The 23326-nt window shown below is 37.9% G+C and overlaps 1 protein-coding gene across 1 annotated transcript in view; it reads left to right on the forward strand.

Annotated features, from left to right (window-relative positions):
• Nucleotides 1–23326, forward strand: part of LOC127452731 (threonylcarbamoyladenosine tRNA methylthiotransferase-like) — a 560218-nt gene that overhangs the window by 176722 nt on the left and 360170 nt on the right. Inside the window, exon 5 of the mRNA XM_051718387.1 lies at nt 23216–23312. Within this exon, the coding sequence (XP_051574347.1) occupies nt 23216–23312 (97 nt within the window). The remainder of the gene's footprint in view (nt 1–23215; nt 23313–23326) is intronic.

Below are 23326 nucleotides of genomic sequence, written 5' to 3' on the forward strand. Positions count from 1 at the left end.
AGTTATGCCATATCCACTGTACTTCTAATACTACTACTACTACTACTACTACTAATACTACTACTACTTCTACTACTACTGCTACTAATAATACTAATACTATACTACTACTGCTACTGCTACTAATACTACTACTACTACTACTAATACTACTACTAATAAATCAGTAGTATTGTATTATACTTAAGCAATATCTAGCATCTGTGATGCTCTTATGCAGCACTTTATTAGACAAAATATAACTCATGTTGTATTTTGGATTGTGCTTTGAATTTCTGTATATAAGCAGTTCATTTGATAAAAAAATAAAACAAAATAATACAATATTACGTTACATTTTTTTAAAATTTTTTTCATTTAAATAGTGTTAATGATTTCATTTATTTGTACACCGTTTTGATGATAAAATTGAAATAAACTGTTGATATGGAGTTCAGATGCATTATGGTAATTTGGAATTATGGAAATTAGCTTAATTGTCATGAAAATGTCAATGCAAAAATCTGAATGGTCCTAAAGTCTTAATTTTCTTAATGCAATGATATAATTGATTCTTTTTCTTTCTTTTCGTTCTTTTTTTTTTTCTTTCAGTTTTGTGGTAAAAAATGACCAGAATATGTTTGACAGGTTTTGTTGGATTCACTCATTGATCTAGAGATTCATTCTCTCTTGTCCTCATGAAAAGTATTCAGTACACTGCTTAACTGATGCATCTCAAATCTGTTTAGGCTTTCTTAATGTATATATTTTTGTTGAGCTTTTGCATAGAGTACATAGGACATGACATGACCTGTGCCTGTTGAAAATTGTGTAAAGACGCAATGGTGTATAAAAGCCAGACTAAATGATGCCTGCTTTGACCCACTTCCGCCTCTGGTATCAAAGGCAGATCTGATGCTGCTTTGGTTCTGTGTGAATGAAATGCAACATCAGAGCAGCATTAAACTTTGTTGTCATGACAGAGCACATATTTCATAATTTAGTTTCATATATAAATGTATAACCTTATATTTTTATTTGTTTCATATATGCATTTACACCTGCTCTTAGCAGCTTTAAGTGGTCTGTGTAAATACAACTAAATACCACTTCAGATGCAGCTACACTTCATAGGCGGCACAGAAAGATGCCTTAACAGACTAACATCGCCAGGCACTTTTTTTCTCTCTCAACACCCCAGCCTCCAGCCACCTGTCATAGAGATATCACTTTGACTTTTGGGTTGTTCACGTTTTAAGGCACCATTCATTGTAAAGCTGCTTTGGAACAAAATGTATAAAGTGCTATACAAATTAAATGTCATTGAATTTTTTGTTTGGTACATTAAAAACCCTTACACATTTGATAGGATTTACTGAATTTGGATCATTTTCTGATAATCAAAATTTGTAAAGCAATCATTGACATGGGATCAGATTTTATATCAGCACTTTGACTTTAATTTGATGGGTTTAAGCACAGTTTTAACAGAATATTTTTTTCAGAACCTTATAAATATGATCATACGAAAAGGGATTGTAGATTCCCATTTCCCCCTGCAGTAGTTTCAATAATGTTCGGACTTGATCTCTGTTCTCAGTCAGTGCACACAGAACAGCTCTTGTACAACCCAGATCATCAATCACAGATGGCGGCGCGTGGTCTCGGCTTTCTCCACGGACGGGGCGCTGCTGCCAGAGGTGCCGACCCTAATCTCAGTCAGCCAACACAAATACAGAGTACAAGCTGTGTCTGAAACACGTACCCTTGCGTGCCACAGTCCTACGCCTAAATGCGTCCACTTTGGCTACTCTGGTGTGACTTAAACGGATGAGAAATCCAGCCTGCCTGTCATAAACTCTGGGCTGTGGTGATGTATGTGTGACTCAACATAGCATGGCCTGCTTATGTCACTGAAGCTAGATTTACATAAAGATTCCTGATGCAGGAGCTTTAGTTTGGATTTGCGAGTAACAGCTGCATCAGTCACAGATGTCTTTAGTGTTTGGATGACGAATTGTAAAGGACACTATGAGAAATGCTAATGCAGTAATGAAATACAGTATAAAATGTGTGGGGGTCAACCCTTAAAAAGAGTCACAGTCTTTTCTAAAACATACACACACACACACACACAATGACACAAGTAATAAAATAAAATAAAAAATGCGTTTTTAGAAAAAATAAATAGCCTCATCAACTTTTAAAAGGGAGAGAAAATGTTTCCCATATATTTTGTTTGTGGCGTCAGTAATTTGGATGTTGTTGGGCCAATGAAGTTCATAGTAATATTAATAAATGATTGCTTTTTTACAGTAAACAATTTTGGTGCTCTGTTAGGTCACCACTTGACGTCCAATGTCAAATATGAGTCCTTAAGCAAAGCCAGTTAAGAACCACTGCTGTAGAAATATAAAGGATATTGTACAGTCATATGGTCATTATTGCAAAATAAACACCAAAAGAGTGATCAGGGCTTGTATTACCCTGAATGGGTTCATTTTTTGATTATCACTGGCTGACTGTACATTAACCCACTTATTCTATGGCTACTTGCCAAATAAATTAATGAATGGACATGAAATATGGATTTTAGTTTAGATTATTTTACTAAGTGAAAAGGGAGAGATGACACAAGTCATATACAAGGAATGTTGGAAATTGGTTGCTGTGGAAACTGGTCAATTATACAAATTAGCAGCCATTACTCAAATTATTTAAATATAGAAAGCTGCGATTGACCAATCAGAGTTTAATATTGTAAAGTAGCGTAATAAACTGTAGGATGCCGAATATATCAATAGATCTTCACAAAACTGTATCAATAATATGACCGTTAGTATCAGTTTATATTATTTACATCCACAACGTTTGAAGTCATATTATTTTTACTGAAGTTGACTGGAATGCAGAATTTCCAGTAACGGCCAAACTTGTTGTGCTAATGTTCTTGGGAAAAATTGTTTTGTTAGTCTGCCATTCCAGTGGCAAATTTTAAGCTTGTCATTTGTGTTATATTAGGTATTTTGTGAAGAGCCATTATATATTAATTGATTAAATATATCGCAATATTGCATGGTATGTGGCAGGATTGTCGAATGGAGGATATCTGAGACCACATGATGTATGTAAAAGCAACATTACAAATTCTGTAGCTGTCTCACTGTTATTGCTAGGTAGCAAATAGCAAAACCTGATGGAGGTAGAAAAGAAACCATAGCTTAAAGTTTGATGTATTGCAAGTTTGATGTATTGCATATGTGTATATTTTTGATACTGCAAACAATCATTTTGCTGAGAAATTCAACACCACTAAGCTTTAGAGCCCAAATTAAACATTGCCCAACTTCTCAAGCTTTCCATAAACCTTCTTCGTAGGTTCTGACTTGCTGGGATGGAGTCTTTTCAGCGTAGGCATTAGGGATGTGAAAATCATATATCAATATATCAGAATTCTTTTTCCTCACAATATTGCATCAATACTTGTGGTCCTTGTACTTTTTATAGGCATGGTGTACACATCTTGAATCTGGTGAAACAGAAGTGCTCCCAATGGCCAACAAAGTGACCAATGTATTTGACTGGCTGTTTACTGACCAGCTGCACTATGATGAATATTGCCATCCACATATCAACCACAAACATCTTCAGGGTTTGTCTCAAAAAACATGACAGAGGCTCAGATCCACAGTGAGCATGTGAGGTCTTGCAGTATTCACACACCTACACACACTTATAACCCCAGCAATCAGTCTGTTTTTCCGATGAGTCCAGCCAGAAAGGTAAGTGAAATCAGTGTATCCCATCTTGTGTGTGCGGGCCATGAGCTCCAGCCCCCTGGGCTTTACTGATAGCAACAACACAAGGTCGAACGGGCGGAATCAGAGAGGATATCTCTAACCCAATCAAATGCTGAACTGAGTCCAAGCCAGCACACAAACAGCTGGGCCAGGGCTGCCAGGTGTTTCTGGCTCAGTGGGTCTCTGGCTCTCAATGATGAAGAGCTGTTCGCACTTGTGCTAATGCGCCGCAGGACACAATCTGCCTTGCTGTAAGACTGCAGCCGGGGCAGGGTTGCGCCCACCGGCCCCCATCTACAGACTTGCAACAAAATGCTGAATGCTAATGCTGTTTACTGAGGCATAAGAAATGTGCCTAACTCTCAGCACTAATAACCCCATGTAACTTGCAGAGGGCCAAGTAGTTTTCTACTGAGATGTTAGTGGCATCCTATTTGTTTACTCCATATAGAATGCCAAATTTGAATTTGTGCCTCCCAAATCATAGTACATTGACAGTTGTGTGTCATGAAGCACATTTCCACCATTGGGCAGAATGGTTCTTAAAAAAAAAAAAAAAGTGAATATCGGTTCCAGTAGCATTTCCACTTGAGCATGGCACAGTACGGTATGATTGGAAACTGTTTTCAGCCCGATATTCTCAGTTCGACCCAGTGGTGAAAAAGCGCCTATAAATGCTCCAATGGCATACTATTTCCAATGGATTTTGGTAGTATTCCTCTGTGAATTCTGTATGAGCTTATACTACCCTCACCCCTTTGCACTATGCTAGAGAGAGGAATTTCTCAAGGTTCACTGATGTGTGATCAAGACACCTTTTTACGTATGGTGGTGTAGTGTGTCCCAACACTGACTTATTTCATGCTAAAACATACATACTTTAACACAGGCAGTGCTGGATGTACTTTTTTTACACTTAAAGTATGCAAATTGGAATTCAACTATGATCAAGGTTTCTATTCATCTTCAGACCTGCATTCTACATTTATTTTAGGCGATTGATCAATGGTCTATTGCATTTCAAATTACGGTAATGCCACAGGTAATAGCACCACATGGTTACTAGTTTGAACATCCAGTTCTATCAAACAGAAACATTATGCCCCAATTTACTATAATCTGATGACCATAGTAGTTGAGCCTTATTATTTTCTTCCCATCGGCCTCTAAAAAAGGACATTTAGACTCCTGATGTTGCAAAATGGAGCTTTAAGGTGCATAATGATCCTTAATTATATAGAGGTCCTAGTTGTGGAACACCTATTCTTGGGCTGGAGTTGTCACTAGACACCTGTTCCTACTTTGCTGTTCAAACAGCAGCAGAGCTAAAGGACACATCCACGCACATCAAATCCACAAAACCACCAAGCCTGAACCACTTTTTCGTGCTTCTGAAGGTCAGGGTTTGCTATATAGTAAGAGCTAATGTGTTATATGTACATACTGTATTGAATGATGTATGGCTGATGTCCCCTACATTCATCATAACCTAGTAATTCATTATAAAATACCTTCTACAGGAAATAAACTGTCAGCTGTAATCGTCTTATTGATATGGCTTGAAAAATGGTGAATAATTCAAAGGCTTTATGCTGCCTCTGATGATGAGAAAAAATGTCTGCATTGCTCAGATTTTATTTTTTAGTTTAAGTTGTGTTTCAATTAGGGTTAACCAATGTTAGGCAGGTCTGTCACTCTAATGCTAAAGTTTGACTTGGTAAATATTTGAAGTGACTCACAATTTAAACCCTCAATGAAGTTACTTTGAATATGAAGAGTTGGTTTTCAAACCCAGTGACATTGCCAATTGTCAGTGGGTGATATTGCATTTATAAGGATTAAACCTCTCATATATTTTTTTTGTGGGATAATTAATGCAGTCATGCATGACTACTCCGCGGTTAAGGTGATAAAATTTATATTACTTTTTTTATTGTACATATGGCAGCCTTAACCTCCACAAATGTTGTTCCAAGAAGAGTCAGTTAACTCTTTGTAGTAAATTAAATTTATGTCAGCAATGTCAACCCATCCAAAAAGGAATGACAAGGTCATGTCTTTGATCTTTCAGGGGATAGTTCACACAAATATGAAAATTCTCTTATCGTTTACTCACCATCATGTCATCCCAGATGTGTTTGACATCCTTTCTTCTGCAGAACTCAAATTAAGATTTTTAGAAGAATATTTCAGCTCTGATGGTCCTCACAATACAAGTGAATGGTGGCCTGAACTCTGAAGGTCCAAATATCACAAGTGTAATTGAGCTTGAAATCACAATCGCCAAGAAGTCTGCTGTCAATATTTATAGTGAAAAAGCAGTTATATGTTGATCTGTTCTCACCTGAAACTGGTTGTATCGATTCAGAAGACATTGATTAAACCACTGGAGTCATATGGATTACTTTTTATGATGCCTTTATGTAATATTTGGACCTTCAGAGTTCTGGCCACCATTTACTTGCATTGTGTGGACCTACAGAGCTGAAATATTCTTCTAAAAATATTAATTGCCATTGACTGTGGGAAGAATGGAAATAGAAGACTTTAGTAATGCATAAACTCATGCAGACCGAGACATTTGACCTGAATTGGTATGGAAATAGAGCACATTCACTTGGAGCTTAGATATTTATGGATTTGCTCCACAGAGTAGAGGCTATTGTGTTACCAGACATCTTGGTATGCATCATTACCCTGATATCATGTAGTATTGCATTCCTGCTGACTGGAGAGGACTTGGCGGTTTTAGCTTTCCTGTCATTGGAATAAGCCCACTGGAGGCCTGGGGCGAAACTGCACTTAGGACATCAGAATATGCAGCCTGCTACATCATGTCGAATTAGATCCAACATTATCTCCAGTTTTATTTCTGCTCCACAGAGAATGATGTTTAGACTGGCAAAAACAACCATGCAAGCTTCCTTAACATTTACCACCATTTCCTTTGTTGCATTCGCTACATGAAAGGAAAAGCCTTGATCAATATACAACCTTGATCAATTGTTCTAGGTAAACTGTGCCAATTTGAATCTCTCTCATGGATTGAAACGACATCGTAAATCTCCCTGACTAAAGGATTTGACGAGTGAAGAATTGAATGAACTGGTATGTAATGGAAGGCAACAGCAGAGATTTGATTTCTGCTCAGAGAGAACCACTCCGTTCCCACAGGCCGTGTCGACAAGACAATGAGCGGTATCTGACTGAGAGGCTGCAGACAGAAACCATTAGTATGTGAGAGGAATTGCCTCTCTTCAAACACAGGGAGAAAAGCTATCTGATTCTAGCTGCTGAGAAGAAATCCACCAGGAAAAAAAGTGCAAACTTTTCTCCTTTTCAATAGTTTTCCTTTTTGATCTGGTCAGAAATATGATCCGTTTGGATGTGTGCAGGTTTACTTCAGAAGCTCCAGTCATCTCACCCACACTAGTCTTCAATCGGTTTGTCATTCCTTCAGACGTAAAGAAGATATGCCTCTGATGCTGTCTGCGCTCTCATCTTATCTCAACTCCTTGTCATGGAAGCTCTTCTTGAGGCAGCTTATTGTGCTCTTGGAGCCATGAAGGCTCAAAGCCAGAGATTTGTCATGCTCCCGAGGCAGCTGTGCCTGTCCAGTTGATGTTTTACAAGGCTGCCCAGTGCTCAGGTTTTCATTATTACCGTGGTCACTTGCAGAATAAAAGCTGCCATTTATGAGAGGAGTTGGATTTTTAGCAAGCCTCTGTATTATTGAGCGTCTCTTCTTTCGATTGAGCTTCACCCAAGGCCATGGATGACCAGAGGACAGAACATTTGCCTTAAGATGGATTTATGATTCAAAGGAAATCAGAGTGTGTCCTGCTTGTTTATCTGAATTATGTGAGGTGATAGGAAATTGAGTTGGGAATCTTGTCAAAAAAATTTCAACTTATCTTAATGCAATTAAGTTGGCCTGATTGAGAATCCAGCCCACCAATGCTGAAGTGCTTACCACTACTGTGATTTATTGAGAAGCTACAAGCTTGATGGCTTTACTACAGGGTTTATTAAACTATGGGCCATGACTCAAATTGGGTCGTATAGCTAAACATGTTGGGTTGCAAGTTTGATAAATGTGCTATTATTTCCTTATAAAGAGTAACTGAAATTGCTAAGAGCAGTTGCGCTTTGTTCTGTACACTCTTCCGCACTGTTGAGCTGCCCGGGTCTGTTCTTATGATGATATCAATTCTCAATATTATTTGATAGGCACACTCACTCTCATCATGATATCAAGCAAGGCGAAGATGCTGTCAGGTGCTGAGTTGATGGCAGCCAACGGGTCATTCAGCTTGACATTTTCAGTACACAGCAGTTAATGTGTACACTAGCCAGACAGAAAAATGACAAATTCCTTGATGGGATTTGTTTGTCTCGATTTTATATGAAGTATCAGAAAGAGCGATGAGTGCCCACAGTGTGTTATGTGCATAAGTTCAAAATAATGAGTCACACTTAATAGCAAAATAAGACAACATCTGCTCAAGCAGCACCCGCATCTCGAAAGGAAGCAGCAAAAATTCTTTCAGAACAACACAAAAAGCAGTTCTTCAGCAGTCAGTTAGTAAGAATTTATTTCTTTTTTTACATTTTGAGAGAATGTTTGTATGCATGTTGATATTTTTAATTTTAGTTGGTCTTTGAAAGCATATAAATGACTACAGTTAGATCTATATCAGCATTGTTTTAGTCAAAGAATGAATGAATGAATTAACGGATATAGCATATTGCACGGTATTGTAATTGTGGGTACCTGGTTAACACACAATCTCACATTTTGGTCCTGGGCCAAGAAAGTATAAGAACCCCTGCTATACGATCATAAATGGACTCCAATTGAGTGTGCCTAGACCTTTTCCACTTGCACTACATGTATGCTGCCCTCAAGTGCATCTGGGAATGTGTCATTAGCTTTACATTAGTTGACTATAAGATCTGTCATAAATAACAAATAAATATTATTGATATAAAGCACTGAAGTTGAAATAATTCTGCAAAACCATTGCTTTTCATCATCTTTCGTGGTGACTTGCCTCTTCCAACATCACAACTCGGGTATCAACTAGACCTGTGGTTCTCAAATTTTTTGACTCCATGGCCCCCCTTTATCCAAGACAATATGTGAAGTCTCCCCACCTGGAAACTAGGAGTGTTTTTTGCATTTTGTTTTTAACAAGTTTGATTGTTTTAATATAACTTATTTTAAACAGTTTTGAGTCATATTGCGGCCCCTTTGGAAGTTTCTTGAGGCCCCCTGGTTAAGAACCACCAAAAAAAAAAAAAAACAACAAAAAAACTGCTTGGTCATCGATGTGCTCAGACCTTGTAATTACTATATTTCCGACTTGTAGTCTGCATTTGTCCAGCTTTGCAGTAAGGTTCCATTTATCCATTCAAAGGTCAGGCTACTCTGTCATCTATACACACTGCAGCTTATGGCGAATGAAGCTTGTGCCTCCAGTCTTTACTACGTTCTTATTTCCGACCATCATAGTTAAGCCATCCCAATTAGACCTTGCCCTGCTTATGTCCAATCCATAAAATACATTAAAAAAAAAAAAAAAAAAAAAAATATTAACTGTCTGTTCCCATAGAAAGCACCATGTGGTAACCAAGACAAACAACCATGTGAGTTCAGGTGAAGTTAAACTTGTGCATGATAAAAGTGTTGGGCCTCAGCAACTTGCCCTACCTTGTTTTACACCACAGTAGGGACATAATTTTCTGTTTACACACAATACAGGAACCCAGAGATGGCTATCACACCCACACAACAATCATCTTAATGTTGGCAGTGTGCTCTGCTGTTTTTGTCTGGACAAAGACCCAGCTGATAAGATTTCAAACTCTGTTAAGGAGAGGTGATGCTGCCAGACTTTTGGTTTGTTCTTGTTAGTAGTTAATGTTACAAAGTGCCTGTGGACTATTGGCTTTGCCAGTTGAAATTTCAGTAGCAATTTAGCTTATTGGAATCCTAGCAGAGCAATTTGACATTGACATTAGTGTATTTCAGGACGTACCAAATCCTTTTCAAGAGGAAAGAGTAATATGGCCATCTCACACTTAAGTATTTTGACAGCTTGATCAATGACTCATTGGTCCAAATGTGCGACCCTGCCTGTCCAGGAGCGCCTAGTACATTTCCCTTATGGAACAAGTAGTTCCAAAAACGATTCTGTGTCTTTGTCAAGGACACTCAGTGAGAGATCTTGCTGTTCTAAGTGGAAATAGAATGGGACAAACTTTTTGACAAAGTTGCTGAAAGATCGGCAGCAGTGTGCATCATTTGTAAATACTTCATGTCAGTGCTTTTTGTGTTTTACCTGACAGAAATATAAGAGCTGTTTTTCAGCCTCTGTCAGTTTTGCATAATTCATTTGCATTACAGACTGGTACACAGGCCTTCTGTCATCAAAGGAACAGCTTTCTCTCTTCAGGCAGCTGCTGTTCAATAATTTCACATGAACACACACACACACACACACACACACACACACACGCACATTTTTTTCACTTGCTCTTTCATTTGTACTTGTGCTGAAGTCAAGTGCCTGCTTAAATGTTATGAGGATTCTTTCATTGCACTACATCATATTAAAGTTCAATTTTTAGTATTCGTTATAAGTAATGACTTTAATTTTACTGTATGTGAGTTTGCACTTATGGTCAATTTTGATTTCATGTTGACTATGTACTTTTTTATTCTTATATCTTTATGGATTGTGGACATTATTCCAAAGGAAAAACTGGTAGTGTTTTATTGAAACATAATGGCTTGCTCCTCTTCTGAAATCAACATGATCACATTGGAAATTTATACGCTGCCTCAGAATGATCATATACCCTGAAATTGACCCCATTCTGCCAAATTACTGACAAGCGGTATGTCCCTTCAGACATTTTTGTGTCAATTGAAACATGTTCACCTTGGGCTGGGTGATAAAATTATCTCTATTTTTATCATGATTTAAAAAAAAAAAACATGATATTGATAAGCAGTTGAGTAGTTTTCGGTAAGTAATATTCAGCCGGTGTTCTGTATCTAGACGATCAGGTGTGTGTCGCTAAAAAGGCAAACAGTTAGTCTTTCTCAGACTGTATGAAGTTGCTAAGGTTAGCTGCCTTGGGTGGGGTGGGGTGGGGTGGGGTAAGAGTGCAATATGCAAATGTGAATGTATATTGTGATAACATTTTTGGCCATGTTCACCTTTCCCTGTGCAGCTTCTGATAGCGTGTTGTGCGAGCAATCTCAAAGACAAAGGTTCTGGTCCAGTGGAGATCAGTAAGTAATCACGTTCACTCTTAAAACACGGGTTCTGGTCCCATAGAAACCGTGAAGTTATCACGTTCACTCCGAGACATACTTTCTGGTTTCTATGGAACCAAAATGTAATCATGTTCTCTCCGAGACGTTGGTTCTGGTCCTGTGGAAACCAGGATGTAATCATGTTCACTTAAAATGAAGAATCAAATCACAGGCTCTTTCTCAATGCTAAGAATTGACATTCTCGTAAAGACCGGGCTTGCCCAGCTACCTTGAAACAACAAACTTGGATAGACAGGAGTACATAGAATGTATCCATGAGAGTTTTGTGATGTGCTGCGATTATGTATATTTAACCACCTCATATAAAAAATAAATAAAATTAAAAAAAAAATTAAACATAAATGTTGAACAAGTCCACAAGGATGCACATTAAGAAACAGCCACAGGTTCTGGTCCACTTGAAACAAGGAAGTAATCAAATTTTTAAACTATGTGATCCGGAGGTTGCTTTTTTCCATTTTTATTTATTTATTTATTCATTTTTAATCACTTTAGATTTAGGGTTGGAGTCTGGGTTAGGGGGTAAGGTTAATAAAATATACATTCCTTTTTTATTTTATTTCTTTTATAACAAAAAACACAACTTGCTTTTGGCACCACTCTGTGGAAATTTCACCCGGTAACTGGTCAACAAACACTTCCAGCTTCAAACACTAGGGGCACTGGTTCAAATTTCTGTAAACACATACTGATTTCAGCAGCAGTACTTTTGACTTCTTCTCGTCAAGTTCACGTCCAATGGATGCCAGCAGTGGGGGAGTTGTCCTCTGAAATTTTCTGCATGCTGTTATTTACACCCACTTTTCACAATCTTTTCAAGTTCAGTTGAAAAAAAATGTCCCACATAGGTATGGGCATTTTAGAGTAATTTTGTAGTCAATAACTCTAACCCACAAAAAATGAGTACCCGATTACTCATACAGATGTTAATGACACATACGGCTTTGCTTTAGAAGCACACCCGTTATCTTCATCTCTGATCCAACTCCTCAATGACACAAAATAACAGCATCCCCCCAGTGGATTCAGATGTAACTGCAAGATTTGGAGGGAGATTCTGATGGAAATGCAATGTAATTCAACGCTGCTCATGTTACGCAAATATGGAAAAGTAAATTAAATTGTGATGTTTGAGTAGTGATTTTAATACTCGAGTAGCTGGTGTAGAATGAGTACTCATTTACTCGAATACTTGCCTTTTTTTTAATAGTTAAATACCCTGTTTCACTCAGAAATGCATCACATTATGGTATAAAATGGGTTGTGATTCTTCAGTTTTAATCAGTTTTGTTTATCTGACGTGGAAAAGCTGAACAAGAGCAGTGACATTCTTGAAATCCTCCATATCTGCAGTTCTTCAACAACACCAGCCAGACTATTTTGTCTATCCAGATGCTATTGCTTTGTCTCGAGGCATTAGTCATTGAGCTTGTAATGGAACAGCAAATATGCATAATTTATATATCAAAGTAGTTCCTCACCATGGAGAGGCCTTGGGTATGGCTACATTTTATGTTTTATAGACTCTTGAACAAGTGGAGAAGCCAGTTTATTTCATCCCCATGGACACTTGCACCCGTTCCCATAACGATGGCTTACTGCGCCTAGCAGCATTATTACAAGACTAGCCTTGCCTGCTGAGCACACAAGCTTCTTGGCACACCAAGACCTAATGCGCTTCGGCCTTGGCCGCAGTGACACGGTGAATCAGCTGCCATCATCTGAGCTGTTGCTGTAACACCTGAGGGGACGGGCCTGTCGCGGCAAGTCTGGGCAAGCGATGGGGTCGCTGCCGTAAACAAGCTCTAGATTTACTGTGAACGTAAGCGGACTCCTACTGGAGCAGATGTCTAGAGAGATCAGGTGGAGATTCCCTGAACCCTGTTCAATTCTGCAGGACTCCAGCGCTTGGCACATCACTACAGATCTACTTGTGAGAGAAACTGACATGTCAAGTAGTTAAGACTGCAGCATACATGGGTGCACACACATGTGCCTTGGTCGTTTGCAATGCACACAATCTTAAGCATTCATATACACACAGCCTGAGGACACTGCTCTCCATGTGGGTTAATCACAGTGGCTGTGGCGATTCTGTTGCGATTGTATGGAACATGATGTATGTGGTCTTGTCTGATCGTGGCACAAGTGCTTCTCTGCAACTCACTGTATTGGAAATCACTCATCCAGACAATTTGTCTCTATGAATAAGGCAAGCTCAATGTTATGGCGAAGAGAGTGCATTCCTATGGATCATCTTTGACATTCCATATATTCTGGAAAACCCTTTGTGTTCTTTTAAATCTAGGCTGGAGTTGTCAGAATAGTCCATAGATTGTGTCTGATAAAAAAAAAACAAGGTTAATGTTACTTTATATTGTATCAAAATGTATCAGAGTTAAAGTTTTATGTGTAACGTTTATATATGAATGTAAAAGGGAAAGTGTGTATTATAGATTATTTGACTGTCACAGTTTTTATTCACCTTTTGTCTTGACTAGTTCATTTAAAAAAGTCCTGCAATTTGAAAAAAAGCATTTTTATAAGAAAAAAAAAATATTCAATTTTGTCAAAGACAGCATGTGCAATGATAAAAAATAAATAAAAAAAGACAATGTTATTTAAAATCGTTTTAGAGTATAGAATGTCACACTGTGGGGCACATCAACTTCTCGAAAGTATTTTATGTCTACCCGCATGTCTTTAAAAATTGCAATTTATATTTATATGGTGTATATGTTGTTCAAAAGGTTTTTCAGCTTGTGAAACTCTCTTTTAGGCATTCGTTTGTAGTGTTTGCTGTAAGATGGTTTAGTTTGTTGCTTGCTTAAAGTTTTTGAGCTGTACTAACCCATTTTTGCAGTTATTATGAGGACAGAGTTCATCTGTAGTTCAAGTTGACTCCCACAGATGAGAGAGAAGAGTTCTGGTTGCTGTAATAACTTACAGGCGCAAGGGACAGAACAAGTAAACAACTATTTGAAAAAGGAATTAGGCTCTTAATTTGGGTACACTGGCGGCCATAAGATTTTGCTCTTATGGAAATAAATTGGTACTTTTATTCACCAAACTGGCATTCAACTGATCACGATGTATAGTCTGGACATTAATAACGTGAAAAATTACTATTACAATTTGGAAAAAAAAATCAGAACTTCTTAAACTACTTCAAAGAGTTCTCATCAAAAATCCTCCACGTGCAGCAATGACAGCTTTGCAGATCTTTGGCATTCTATCTGTCAGTTTGTCCAGATACTCAGGTGACATTTCACCCTACACTTCCTGTAGCACTTGCCATAGATGTGGCTGTCTTGTCTGAGACTTCTCACGCACCTTACAGTCTAGCTGATCCCACAAAAGCTCAATGGGTTTAAGATCCATAACACTCTTTTCCAATTATCTGTTGTCCAATGTCTGTGTTTCTTTGTCCACTCTAACCTTTTCTTTTAGTTTTTCTGTTTCAAAAGTGGCTTTTTCTTTGCAATTCTTCCCATAAGGCCTGCACCCCTGAGTCTTCTCTTTACTGTTGTACATGAAACTGGTGTTGAGCGGGTAGAATTCAATGAAACTGTCAGCTGAGGACATGTGAGGCGTCTATTTCTCAAACTAGAGACTCTGATGTACTTGTCCTCTTGTTTAGTTGTACATCTGACCTTCCACATCTCTTTCTGTCCTTGTTAGAGCCAGTTGTCCTTTTTCTTTGAAGACTGTAGTGTACACCTTTGTATGAAATCTTCATTTTTTGGGCAATTTCAAGCATTGTATAGCCTTCATTCCTCAAAACAGTGATTGATTGATGAGTTTCTAGAGAAAGCTGTTTCTTTTTTTGCCATTTCTGACCTAATATTGACCTTAAGACATGCCAGTCTATTGCATACTGTGGCAACTCAAAAACACAAAGACAATGTTAAGCTTCATTTAACGAACCAAATAGCTTTCAACTGTGTTTGATATAATGGCAAGTGATTTTCTAGAACCAAATTAGCAATTTATCATGATTACTCAAGGATAAGGTGTTGGAGTGATGGCTGCTGGAAATGGGGCCTGTCTAGATTTGATCAAAAATGACTTTTCAAATAGTGATGGTGCTGTTTTTTTTTTTTTTTTTTTACATCAGTAATGTCCTGACTAGGGCTGCAACTAATGATTATTTTGATAATCGATTAATCTTCAATTATTTCTACGATTAATCAGATAAAAATAATTTTATTTCCAGTATTTTATTAAAATATTATTTTTCAAAAAACTGAAATGATAAAGGGCATAAGGATTTGGTTTGATTTACATTACATTACCGAATTAACAATTCTTTACTCACAAAACTTTGAACAAAGCCTGAATCATAAAAAGTTGTTTACATTTATTATTATTATTACTTTCAGGACATATGCGAAACAGTTGCTTTGCTTGTAAAACTTAAAAATATGCTCTTCATTAAAGAGTAAAATGATCTATAGGGGATGGAGTGGGACAAAAGTGACACGAGAACAGAAATGTTAATAATTCTGAAAAATACATAAGTATGTTAGATACATACAGTATGCTTGTAAACTGTCACTGATTATATACATTTAAGTATTTTAATGTTATAGTTTTTAAAATAGTATTTTCACTGATTACATGTTTCTAAACTATTCTTTTCAAAAAAATTGTGTGTTTATCCAGTAAAATAATGTTTGCCATAGTATAAATTTACAAGTGAAATCTGACATTACATGATGTGGCATTATCAGGAGGACTTTCAAATATCAGGACCCTTAGCATTATTATACATTATATTCAGCATTATACAGTTTAATAAAGTACAATCATCTGTAAACCCTGTGCAAATTCACTCTCGCACTGAAAAGACTCATCCCGGTGCTCACTGTATTACATGCGGTTACATGAGCAAGAGAAAACACTGTAAAAACCGGCACACCTTGACTGCTGAGACTTCAGTCTGATATCCATGAAAGCTGCACAATTGATTACATTGAAACTGAAATCGTGGTATGATGTTGGACAGTTTAATCAAAATGATTGCGCTCCCTTTCTCCATTGCCATCGGTTTGATTGACGCGGATGCGTGCGCTCGCTTTCTCGTTGAGTTTAACAGAGACTTGCTCGTGGTAAGTACACTGCTGATTTTGAATTCATAACATGTTTACATTATAAAACATAGACAATAGCAGTAAAATGTAAGTCATGTGCTGGAGAGAAACAACTCTCAAGCGCATCAAACAGCACAATCACTCTGTAAATGCACGTGATGCAGCATCCGCTCCACATTAAACTGTATGATTATTATGATCATCTTTGTAGTGTTTATAAAGTGCTCTCGTGCGCTGGACATCTTGGGTCCTGTTTTACTGCTACAACTTGTCTCCGTTGTTTTTCAAACGAGTTTTATCATGCAACACATTTTTCACTGGGCTGTGAAGTGACGTCACTGACAGGGCTTCTCCGTGCTTACTGTAAATATCCAACTAATCGATAATTAAATTAGTTGTCGATGATTTCCATTATCGATAATTATCGATTTTATCGATTAGTTGTTGCAGCCCTAGTCCTGACTATACTTTGTGATCAGCTGCATGCCACTTTGGTGAATTAAAGTACCAATTTCCTTCCTAAACAACAAAATCTGTACATTATTCCAAACTTTTGGCCACCAGTGTATATTTATACTTCCTCTTATTTTTAATTCATGCATATATTGAAATATGTTAGGCTGAAAATGTTTGCGATTTACAATTCTACGGTTATTAAATGAAAATTGAGTTCGATACAAGTTTATCCCAATTGACAGCATTTGTGGCATATTGTTGATTACCACAAAAATGTATCGTCCCTCATTTTCTTTAAATAAATACACAGTTCTGGGTAACAATGAGGCACTTACAATGGAAGCAAATAGGTCCATTCTGTAAGTGTTAAAATACTCACCGTTTCAAAAGTATAGCCACAAGACGTAAACAATATGTGTGTTAACTATGGCTGTTGATTTAATGCGTTAATTTAGTGATTTGATTCTAAAATGTTTTTACAAAAAATCATGCTACCTGATGCGTACATAAATTCCATAATAAAAGTACAGATTTCCTATCATGACTAGTGTGATTTTAAATTGCTTACTAAATTTGTTTTGTCTTTGTTGCCATGACGACATAAGTCAAAATAGTTTCTTGTGCTAATCAACTTCATGCCACAAATTCTCTGGAGTAAGCTTAATTGGGGTTGAACCCGAAATATTACAAAATATAATATTAAATCAGTGCATTTCTGTGGACCTGTTCCAACTGGGCAACATTTAGCCAATAACAGAAAATTCAGAAGAAAAGTTTTTTCTTTTTTTCTTTTCCTCCAACAACTTGACAACTGTCTCACATTTTGGACTGCAAGTCATCATAACATTCTTTCATGTCTGCTTTGAAATGAACTGGGAACTGTTACTATGCATTGTTTACTGTACTGAACCCTCTGTGGACCACATATGAAATCTGTATAATTACTGAGCATAACAATTGTAGGTCTAGTTAAAGTTACATATTCATTAATTTAATAAAAATAAAAAAAAAACAGTATTATGATGAATAGTTTGTAGCAAAGACCAATAATGGGGCAGCACATGGGTGAAGTCGGGGTGGGGGGTTCTCCCTCTGCCACAAAATAACAAAATTCTGTTGAAGCTTAGTCTGAGAAAAAGGAAGCGAATTCCTCCAGTCTTGTAACGAGTCATGGTAGTTTCACGTGCATAGTAAACAGGATTAGTCCTCTAGGCTCTTGACCTTTTGTGTGGCTTCTCTTAAAGGTTGAGGTCAATGGGCAATTGCTCTTTTGCAATTAAAGCCGAGCCGTGGAAGAAGGCATACTGCAGAACCCTGCCCTCCATCTTGACTTCCCAAACAGGCACAGTTGGCATGAATAAACTTGGCCAAACCAGATGAACCTTATGTAAATGAGGGCTAATGTTTAAGGGACTGTTCACTTCCCAGTCTCCAGTCCCTCCTCCTAATGCCATATTCAGTCGACTAGCAAATAGCAAATTCTTACAGTTTATGACTATGATGTAAAATAAAGACTATTGGAAATAAAAATAAATAAATAAATAAATATATAAATGCGTATGTCCTTCGATATGTTCTGACCAAACTATTTAAATATGAAATGTCACACTGTGACAAAATTCTCTTTAAAGACGTGTTAATGAGGTTTCTATTTTTATGGGTATACTGTAAATTCAGGGTTTGAAATGATCAGCCACTGTGGCTAGTAGTTTCCAAGGTTACTAGCCGCTCAACATTTCACCAGTCAAAATCCCCCGCCTTGCAAAAAGTGATAAAGGTAAATGGAGACTGTAACTGCATGCATTTGTTTGGACATTTTATTTAAACAAGAATGATTTTAGTTTAGCAGGACACAAGCCTAATGATTTAAATTCACCTTTAGAATGTCTGATGGCAAACAAGAACAGTCAGAACAGGAGTAGGATAGTACAGGTCAATAATTTGTCCATAATTCATGGAAGTTTTAAGCCCTTCATTAAATTTACCATTGTTCTAGCATTGTTTAACAGTGGCATTTGTAATGATAAGGCCATAACCACAGGGAAGACCATGGGTGGCTCCACAATATTGTCATTAGGTTAATGTTTATAATGTAGTGGCTTTCTAGCAGTTTGAGAGGCTTGACTTCCTCCATATAGCGCTTTATATTAGAATGTTCTCTGTAGAATTCAAATGTGTAATCTCTGGAGCACGCTGATGAGCACGCTTCATTCGCCCCGCACAAATGCATGTGTAAGTTATGAGAGGCATAATTACCATTTAATTTGCTTTGGCTGCGGCTCCGAGTTCCTCGACATTCATAGAAAGTTCTATGCAGACATCACCCCCCCCCCCCCCCCATCCCCCCATACAAAGTGTCTAGTACAAGTGATGGAGTTACCCGCCACTGCTGATTTTTACCTGCGGTTGGCAGGTGTTAATTTTAAACCCTGTGTATTTTGTGATGCTGGCCATTTCTGTTCAGGTACTACTGTCTTTTTTTGAATGTCTTTGACTCTCTTCACACCATTGAAGTCCAAAAAACTGTGCTTTCCTTCCAGCGTTTTGACGTTTACTATGAAATATTAATGTCTAAAATATCTCTGTAGTAGATGAGAGGGTTTGAAACAACACTGTTGTGGAAAAAGGAAACAAGCTAATTTATTTTGGTCTTCAGCATTGTGCTTAGTCAGTCCTTTCTTGTATGAGGCACATTCAACTTACACTTTCATCAAAAAAAGATTTTAGTTTTGTTTTATGTCTGTTTTCGGAGACTTCTGCCTAAAGCATTTGTTTTTCTGTTTCTTCAGAGTGTTTGCGAGAGGAGACAGTCTCACTCTCTCTCCAGCTGAGCATCTTTTCACTCTCCTGGCACTTCTCAGAGGCACATCAGCACTGTCACATCCCATGAGCTCACTGCTTCTCACTGTCTGTACAGTGTGTGATCCAGTTGAGACACACTTTTCTCAGGATCACTGTCTTTAGCTTGAAGTGTGGCATGTTCTTCTGATTGAACTTACTGTTGGCATCACTCAGTTATGTGATATGCTTTTTGTTAGAGAAGTTTTTTTATTTTTATTTTTATTTTTTTTTTGTGTACCAACCCATTTCATTGTTTACAAGGATGCAGTTCATATGTAGTTCATGTCGACTCCCACAGATTTGAGGTGAAAATAACTGGAATCATAGAGGCTGCTCTATGTAAAAATACCACCACGAAGAGCCACACTAGCAGACTCGAAACAACTCGATTTGGGTGGGGGGTGTCACACTTAGTGACTGTTTTCACTAGGGATGTGCGAGACTAGTAGACTAATCGGTTCTGATGCTGCTAGTCGACACTTAATATTTCCCCCTTTTAAACTGATCATAGTTTTTACACATTTACGTTTGACTTAATATTTTTACAGAGGCTTCACTTAAATTTACTGTCATATTAATGTTACATATTTTAAATAGAATTAATAATACAAATATTATTTTAAAAAGAGAATATCTGGAGCAGATACAAAGTTTAATTTCACCTCAGGCTGCGTGTGCTTCCCTCTCTCACTCGTGGCGTGAGCAGGAAAATGTCCTCTCGCTAGACAAGCAAACTCAGCAAAGTAGTTATGAAATCACTTTGGTGGTGATGCAGGAATCGAATTTCCAAACGTTTGAAATTCTTTATGGATGTTTTCTCCATAAAACATGGGGGGGAGACTTTTCCCCTTTTTCACCCAATTTGGAATGCCCAATTCCCAATGTGCTTTTAAGTCCTCGTGGTGGCATAGTGACTCACCTCAATCCGGGTGGCAGAGGACGTATCTCAGTTGCCTCCGCGTCTGAGACCGTCAGTCCGTGCATCTTATCACGTGGCTTGTTGAGTGCATTGCCACGGAGACATAGCGTGTGTGGAGGCATCACGCCATCCACCGCGGCATCCACACTCAACTCACCACGCTCCCCACTGAGAACGAACCACATTATAGCAGCCACGAGGAGGTTACCCCATGTGACTCTACCCTCCCATGCAACCGGGCCAATTTGGTTGCTTAGGAGACCTGGCTGGAGTCACTCAGCATGCCCTGGGATTCGAACTAGCAACTAGCGAACTCCAGAGGTGGTAGCCAGTGTCTTTTACCACTGAGCTACCCAGGCCCCCTCATTTGAATCTTCTTTACATATGTGCATGCTTGTACCTTATTTTCCCGCTGTGCAGGCTTGTTCAAGCGCAGGATAGCTGCCTCAGGTGAGTCAAGTCCCGTCTTTCACCTTACCATGTCGACGTGTTAATTTTGCTCATCCAAAAATGTATGCTTTTGAGTAAGTAGCCTAGAAATTGACTGTTTATTTTCAACAAGGTGCCGACTGCTTAACGGGTTAAACTATTTTTTATTCTGTGTGCATGTTGCATGTTTAGAATACATAAGGTTTATTTTAGGCTACATCACAGGCCTTTTTTTTAATCCTATGGCTATTTTATTTTTTATTTACATCGTTGGTTAATGTTCTCTACCAAACAACTGTCTTATTAGATCAATGGCTAATGCACGACTGCACGTCGTGAAATACGTGCAACTTTTCAGTGCATTTTTTTCTCTCTCGTAGATTTGGCTTAGTCTACCTGTTAATTATTTTCAAAAATGTCCTGACTATTTTAATATGCTAAGTAACTTTTACAGGCTGGGTTGCTCTATTGGTCCTGCACTATTCATTTAATTGTTTTCAATAAATATGCCTGTTAAATATTCGCTAACGTTGATTCAGTGAATGCGTGTAATGTTCTACATTTAATGTACAATGATCATAATACAAGGCGAGCACATCGAAGATAAAATTGCCCCTTTTCAGTGGAATTTATCTTCGGATTTTTTTTCTAAAGGTTGGTTTCTTTCTAGACTAGTCGACTTCAAAATTTCTGTTAAATGTCAGTGAAATTAGTCATTCAGCACATCCCTAGTTTTCGCTGATCTTGCACCCCTAGTCAGTGAGCCTGTCACACTTAACGATTGCCTTTTAACTTTTCTCAATGCTTCACTGTCACGCCCCATTGTCACAGCCAATCAACCTGAAGCTTTTGAATACACAGGCATTTTTCAATATTATTCCAAGAGTCAGCAGCATTTGCCATGTTCGGTTGTTTAAGACAATTCCTATTGAGAACGCATAGCAAAAATAAATTGCATCCTTTCCTTTCATGCATTTATTGTCACATCGTGCAAAGAGCAAGGCAACAAACGTGTCATTTAGTAGAAAATGAACTAACATACATGAAACATATTAATACGCCATGAACTAAAATAATTCAAAAGTATAAACTTGTAAGGTTGCATATTTATACATAATGTTATATAAATGTAGACTATAATATGTTTATATAATCTAAAGCTGTAAACAAATATAAAGCTTAAATGTAAAAGGTTTTACATATTTACACCGGTTCACACATGCTTGAGCGGGGCGGTCGTGTTGGACGTTCACATTGGCCGCGTCTCTTCCACGAGAAACAACAGAGCCTCTGCGAAAAAATAGTTATCTATGGGGTCCTACACAATTTTTTTTTCATTAAGGTAATAATAAGCTGAGGTTATTGCTGCTTCATTGCTGCTTCAAGGACAACAGCGGGCAGTCACGTGCACTTCATCTTTATCAGCACACTTGGTTGTGATTGGTTAATGTTGTGTCTATACCGTACACCTCTATACACAGAATGGCAAAAGGTCTGGCAGTTTGTTAATTCATTTCTTTATTAAGTTAATTTATTGAATTTACTTGCATGTAGACATATAAATTGTTTTGTACTATAGGTTTGGTTTGAATAATTTTGATTAGCTTTTGTATCTTTTCTATAATCTCCTGATTATTTTAGTGTTGTACTGCACTCAGAGCCGCTGAGCTCAGCGTGAGCCGCGCGGCAAAAATAGGCTCACTGCCGCTTCGGGGACGCTTAACCTCTATTCCTGTGTCTTTTCTGCCGCAATACAAAATTAATGATCATGAAGATGGGGTAACTTTTCCCTGTGAAAGTGCGTGATTGTTTATTTATCCAATCAAGGCTTGTCGTAGAACGCATGTCCATATGCAGCTTTCAGTGAGTAAAGGAATGCATCCAATAAAAACAGACTGTTGTGGCTCATTTTAGTGCAAGAAAAAAGCTTGGTGACAGAATCTGAGTGCGGTGAAAACATTTGCATCAGCTTGACATCTAGTCCTTTCTTTAGTAAAAGAAGCAGCTTATTGGTGACTTGACGAGAACACAAGACCCTGCCTCAGTGACAATGATTTTTTCAAACAACTGGATGTGTTTTTCAGTCTTTGAAACCATTAAATCAGCAGAGAGTCCCGACAGTCAAGTGATTAACACCTCCCGCTGAGAGACGTTAATGCACTCTCTGTCTCCCTCTGCCTGGCCGGTGATTGTTAATGAAGCTAACACCTGAAGATCATTGGAAAAATCGGCTAGTGAGACGCCGCCTTAACACAGATTAACCGTGAGAGGCAGAAAATGTAATTGTGTTTAAAATATAATTAATTGTGCAGCCCTGCTGTCGATATATCTAATTTACCTTTTTTTTCAGGAAGGCACAAGAGCAGGATAAGAAGGTGGTTGTAGCAGGATGTGTGCCACAGGCCCAGCCCAGGATGGACTACCTCAAAGGCCTGAGCATAATAGGGGTAAATCAATTTGA

Source organism: Myxocyprinus asiaticus, chromosome 15 (genome assembly GCF_019703515.2).
Source record: "Myxocyprinus asiaticus isolate MX2 ecotype Aquarium Trade chromosome 15, UBuf_Myxa_2, whole genome shotgun sequence".
Lineage (NCBI taxonomy): Eukaryota > Metazoa > Chordata > Actinopteri > Cypriniformes > Catostomidae > Myxocyprinus > Myxocyprinus asiaticus.